The sequence below is a fragment of the Mustela putorius genome, unplaced genomic scaffold (genome assembly GCF_011764305.1).
Source record: "Mustela putorius furo isolate JIRA1106 unplaced genomic scaffold, ASM1176430v1.1 tig00003853_pilon_pilon_pilon, whole genome shotgun sequence".
NCBI classification, from domain to species: domain Eukaryota; kingdom Metazoa; phylum Chordata; class Mammalia; order Carnivora; family Mustelidae; genus Mustela; species Mustela putorius.
In genome coordinates this window covers 36,693,438-36,699,753 of record NW_025422005.1, presented here as the reverse complement: position 1 = coordinate 36,699,753, position 6,316 = coordinate 36,693,438, and the positions used below count along the sequence as shown (strand labels likewise).

The 6,316-nt window shown below is 45.3% G+C and overlaps 1 protein-coding gene across 1 annotated transcript; it reads left to right on the top strand.

Annotated features, from left to right (window-relative positions):
• Positions 1 to 251: 251 nt before the first annotated feature.
• LOC123387266 (cytochrome P450 4A12A-like) lies at positions 252 to 5,964 on the top strand. Its single transcript, XM_045063428.1, has 4 exons — positions 252 to 345; positions 2,704 to 2,759; positions 2,904 to 2,980; positions 5,796 to 5,964. Exons 1-4 carry the CDS (start codon positions 252 to 254, stop codon positions 5,962 to 5,964), a joined length of 396 nt encoding a protein of 131 aa, XP_044919363.1.
• The last annotated feature ends 352 nt before the right edge of the window (positions 5,965 to 6,316 follow it).

The following is a 6,316-nucleotide window of genomic DNA, read 5'->3' as shown; positions in this document are numbered from 1 at the left end:
GATTACACAATCCGTGCGTCACAAACCATCAAATGTGTCTAGCAGTGTTGGTCTGTTACCTTAAGTGATTCCAATATTTAAAAAAAAATTTTTGCCAAGAAGTTTGAGCTTCTAGATGAGGAAAAGGAGCAAACAGAGACATTGGAGGAACACGAGGAATACCAGGTATTGTGGGATATAAGGAGACACTGTTGAAACACGTTGAATGATGGATGTCAAGTGCTCCTGAGACAACAGAGGTCAACGCTGAAATGTGTCTCTTGGAATTAGTGACATGGAAGTCAGATATAACCATAGAAAGAGTTGTTGAAGTGACAGATATAGAAGCCAAAATGAAGTGGGCTGGTAAGGTAAAATCATGCCAATGATTTTTAACTATGGAGAAAATATTGTCAACTCAAAAAAGCTTTGCTATGAAAAAGCAGAGAATTATGATATGACCAGATAAGGGAACAGGGATTCCAGAGTGGAAAGATGGGGAGGACTCTTTATACCACCCCCTGCCTCCCTCCACCCCATTCCTAGAAGAGGGAGAGGTTAGGATCTTCTAGGCCTTGACCTAAAAGAAAGGAGAGGTTGGGACAGATGTAGAGCTTCACGTTTTGTGGTGTTTCCAATCACAACAGAGAATAGCAAAAAAATATAAATTCCATAAAAAGATCTCCAGATCATAGGCAGTTTTGAATTAATTTAAAATTCACTTAGTTTGGGGCACCTGGGTGGCTCAGTGGTTTAAAGCCTCTGCCTTTGGCTCGGGTCATGATCCCAGCATACTGGGATCAAGGCCTGCATGGGGTCGGGGGTCGGAGGGGTCTTTTTTCAGCAGGGAACCTGCTTCCTCCTCTCTCTCTGCCTGCCTCTCTGCCCACTTGTGATCTCTGTCTGTCAAATAATAAATAAAATCTTTAAAATACACTTAGTTTAACAATTTCGAGATCGTCTCCATCTTCTTTTCTTCATGTAAATGTACCACTCAAAAGAGTTGAATTCAAGAGTACATAAGTCATCTGATAAAAGTATACTTGGCATAATATCAAGTTAAATAGATCACAATTCTCAATAGTCTGTTAAATGCCTTCAGTCATCCCTCACACTTGTTTGATTGGGAGCAATTCAAAAATAATAATTTTGAGCATCACATAAGTAATATCCTTATAAGGTAAAACAGGCTCTGCCAAGCTAGACCCTCACCTGGAATGATAATAATTTCAAAATAATGTTGAACCTCCCTTCTGTCTCAGGGAGACCACAGGCCAGCATAGCCCACAGCACCCTGACAATTCATTGCCTGTGCTGACCCTTTATTTTCTGTCCATTGTCCTGGTATCTCGCTTTGGGGACATATTTTGTGACCCAAGTTCCCAGGAGGAGCCAGGTGAAACGGCTGTCATGGAATGCTGCCTGTGTGAGCGGCCACAGCCTGAAAGCCAGTAGACACTGAGTATCAGCCTACAGAGTTACTGCCACTGCCACTATGGGCACCACTGCCTCTACCAGAGTCTCAGCTGGTCCTGGCCAGACCTGCTTAGGGAGAGATGGCTGTCCCAAGTGGTTGTCTGGAAAGCTGACATACCAGTGGGTGTCAGAGTGATCCAGTGAGAGGACAAGCCAGGCAGAATACCATCTAGCTCCTTGGGGTCTCCAGAGGAACTACTGACACAATGCAGGAGCAGGAGTTTCTGGAAGCCGACTAGCTTGGTGAACAAGCAGTCAGAAAGGAGGCATACAGCTGTGCTAAAACAGGATCCTCTGGGGGCCCTGCTGCACAGGTTTGAGGGATCCTAGAGGATGAGGTAACACAGCTTCGTGGTAAGAGTCTCCCACGATGCAGTCCCTGTACTGGATCTAAGGAGAAGGGTGGCCCCAGTGATGGACATGTTCTGGAGCAGTTTGTGCATGTCTTTCAGACTCATTTGCCCCTCAAGAAAAATCAAGATTTCCTTTGTTGTTCAGATGAGGTATATGGTGTGCTTCCCACAGAGTTAGTAATCCAAGAAATAAAGACCTGACAGCCTCTGAATGTGGCTTTGGGTTTTGCGCTAATATTCTCATTCCCTGAGATATGAGAGACAATCAGATGGGGCAGGGGGAGATGAGGTTTTTCCTTATATGCTCTATGCTAATGAGAGAGATTAGAGAATTCATCATCATAGCTAAGATGGTCCAGTCTCCAGGCGAGCCCTCAGGTTGATTGCAGAGAGTAGCTAATGACCAGATCTGAGATCCCTGCTATGGATAGAGGATGCCTTATGGCTCCTCTCTGCTCTGAATCCCAACCCTATCACATCCTAGCTGGGTGGTCAGAGGCAAGTGGCTCAGCTTCTCTGAGCCTCATGTATCTCATGGAACAATGGAGATGTGAGCCTTCATTGGAGGGTTGTTGTGAGGATGGAGGAGCCCATGCATATTCCCTGAGGGTTCATGGATGGTACTTGATAAATGTGAGTTTTCCCTTGAGATGCTTCAAAAAGTAAGCCTCCAGTTCTTCCCTGCTTTTCAGATTGGTCATGGTTAATCTACTAATCTATGCACATGTGCACAACTGCTGGGCAATGTCTGCCCCACCTCTCCTGTAACACCATCATTCCATTCATAGTGAGGAGAAGTGGCTCTCACTGTGGCTGCCAAACTGTGTGTGGGTAAACCTGGGCCCCACAGGCAGGTATGATCTGTCTTCTTTCTTCTGCCCAACTGGATTCTTAGTCTTGCTCTCCTTTTATGCCCTTCACCACAACCCAAAGATATGGCCAAACGCAGAGGTGTGATGGCCTTGGGAGGAAAGGATGGGATGATTGCTGCTGAACAACCCCTTTTCCTGTCCCAGCTTTGGTGGTGCTGTCCCTTGGATGATTGGAAGGAAGAGCTTGACTACACCTGTCATTACCCTAGTGCTCCTTCTGTAGGTGTTTGACCCTTCCTGGTTTGCACCGGGTTCCTCTCAACACAGCCATGCTTTCCTGCCCTTCTCAGGAGGATCAAGGTGAAGCACTTGTACTTGGGTGGGGGTATCACTTGGGTGAATTGAGTGAATACCTGATGTTTGTGACTTTCTTTGTTCATCTGTAGTGTCTGCAGTTACTAGTGTTGTATTATTGTGTGTAGGGAAAGAGGTGTGTGTCTCTGCGTTCAAAAAGAAGGTGGCAATCATCGCTTGCCATGAAGACTTGGACCCGTTGCTCTACCCAATGGTTAACCACAGTTTAGTGTGACAATTTTCCAAAGTTCAGTATATTCTAGTATTTTTCTCACTTTAGGAGGATGCCTTTAAAATATTTCAGATGTTTCTTTTTCAATTACCACTAATCCAGGCCACTGTCTTTTGTACCTAATTCATTATCTACACTCATAGTATCAGTGATGTTTGCCTGTGTTTGGACTTCCTTTGGGTTCTTATAAGCATTCCAGTTGTGTACAGAAATGGTTTGAACAAAGTCTCACACCAATGGCTGTCTTCTTTATTTTTTCAATCTCATTCAACAAAATGTTTACTACCCATTAATATTCTTATAACCATTGACAACTTTTCCAGTTGGCAAAATTCTTTATTTGAATGGGACTGGCATATCATATTCCACAGTATACGTAGTGAACATTGGCAAGCAGCATAAAATTGAGGACAATCAACTCCTTTGAAGAAAACCTACTATTTTGTATGTGACACTTTTTTGTATTGGCATTTAAACATTACCTGGTCTGTAAAATGTAAAGCACACGGAAGTGGCTGTTCAGTGGGAAGACTATTGTCCAGAGTGGCTGCTATGAAATCTTCCAGTGCTGCTGAAAGTGTTCTATAAATAGTAACTGCAGGAAACTCTGTAAGTAGTTACTAGAAAACTGTTTTTTTTCCAAGTACAGGAATCTGTCAATCCCTCACATACAAAATGAATCCACTTTCTTTTTAAAAACAATTTTTTTATTGTGTTATGTTAGTAACCATAAAATACATCATTAGTTTTTGACCCAGTGCTCCATGATTCATGGCTTATGTACAACATCCAGTGCTCAATGCAATATGTGCTCTCCTTAATATCCACCAAAAGGCTCAGCCATCCCTGCATCCCTCTCCCCTCTAAAACCTGCAGTTTGTTTCTCGGAGTCCACAGTCTCTCATGGTTTGTATCCCCCTCCAATTTCCCCCAATTCACTTTTCCTCTCCTTCTCCTACTGTCCTCCATGTTATTCCTTATGTTCTGCAAGTAAGTGACGCCATGTGATAATTGGCTTTCTCTCTGCTTGACTTATTTCACTCAGCATAATATCCTCCAGTCCACTTTCACACAACATCTTTAAGCAAATTGTGCTTCCAGATACTGGCTCCAGGATTTGTTTCTCGATGGGATTGAGACCTTCCTCTAGACATTGGTACAAGTCAACTGACTGCCAGTAGAGACAGGAAAAGGATACACAGCTCAGTTCCTAGCTCAGAACTAATGATTACTCATATTTTATTCCATTCACGGTTTTTTTTCAGTTCAATAGACATCATTCAATTATAAGACTTCCTATTAAACCTGTCTCTGTGTGCCAAGTCCTCTGCTATGAGATGGCATACTGCTCTTGCTTCCAGGAGTTCACAGTCAAGAAATATATGCCACCACTCAAAAGAGACATCTATCTATCTATCTATCTATCTATCTATCTATCTATCTATCTATCATTTCTTTCCTTCCTTCCTTTCTTTCTTTCTTTCTTTCTTTCTTTCTTTCTTTCTTTCTTTCTTCTTTCTTATCTTCATTCGCTCATTACTAATTGACCCTCTGTAGGAAGTTCCATATTCCTGGCAATGTCCTATTCTAGAAAGTGATATGTCCTTGATTAAACTATTAGGGTGATGTCAGGGTCCAGGAATGAAGAGGCAAAGTGGGCAGAGGTGGCGGTGAAAACAGCCTGGCATTGCCCTTAGCCTTGAGCATGTGGCAGGCAGAGGAGGAGGGAGGGCATTCTCTGGTATCTCCTCAGCAGGAGCTGAGCTGGGAGGAGAAGGAGTTGAGCAGGTGACAAGTGAGTGAGCCAACAGCCCAGAGAGGACTTTGATGTCAGCTGAGGCATGTGGACATGTTGTACCTGTGATGAAGGGTGAGGGAGGCTCTGAGCTTGGCTGGGGCTTCAGGAGCGGGAATGGAGGCAGGAGACAGAAAAGTCTGGGTGAGGAGGTAGAAGGATGGCAGCAGAGACATTTCTGCAGTAGAATTGGAAGACTACAGCAGCTGGTTGACTGAGGGGCTGAGGGGGAGGCAGGAGTCTGGACCCAACCTGGCAAGCAGATGGTGTAGCAGGTTGAGCGTCACTAAGGCTCTGCCTCTGCAGAAGCTTCTCTGTGCCATTATGATCTCCTTACCCAGCTCTGTCTTGTCCTTACTCTGAGAATCTGGACCCCTGTGTGCCCCAGATGGTTAGGGCCTAAAGGATGACCCAGCCCACCCCCTATGGTGCCCTGTCCTGCTCTCCCCATTGTGAAACCAGAACTGGCTTTGCAGAGAGCGAACAACTTAATAATAAACTATGTTAGTGATCCCTTGACTTGGTCCTGAGGCTCAAGGTGCTGACCTTCTTGTAACAGAATTTCAGGCCTACTAAGAGCACAGATAGGAGTAGGAGCTAATCCTGGAAGAGTGTAGGCTTTGTCAAAGGTCAAGGGGAGAGTGTGAAATAAGCAAGGTGGGGTAGGTGTAGCGATGTGTGTGTGTCCTGATGGAAGGGAACTGGGCTGGGTCCGTGCAAGAGGGCCCTGTATGTGCTATTCCCACCAGGGGGTTTGAGGCCACTTCTCATTTCCTTTTCCCTCCCTGACCCAGGAACTGTATCGGGAAGACTTTTGCCATGAACGAGATGAAGGTGGCAGTGGCCCTGACCCTGCTCCGCTTTGAGCTGGCACCACATCCTTTTAAGGTCCCTGTTCCCACTCCAAGAATTATGTTGATGTCCAAGAATGGGATCCACCTGCATCTCAGGAAGCTCCTCTAACCCTTGTGGGGACAAAATGAGCCCTGAGAGCCTCCTGCCTGCCATCATGTCTTCCTGTCAGTCTCTCCTGTCTGCTCTCTTCTGCTTACTTCCTGCTCTCACTCTGCCCACTGCCAGCCTCCTGTTCTCCTCCCCTTGTGCATCAGATGTCTGTCCTTCTCCATCTCACCTTTCCCAAGATTCTCACCTGCTTGCCCGTTACCTTTCTCCTACCCAGCTGTAGCTCTGACTATCCATGTAAGTCATGAACAGTGGCCTGTCCCCCAGGCTGTCTGCCCTCTCCCCGTTGCTGTTCCTTTCTATCTGCTTTGTGTTCCTTGCTGCTTAACCACATTACACAGACTTGGCTCCT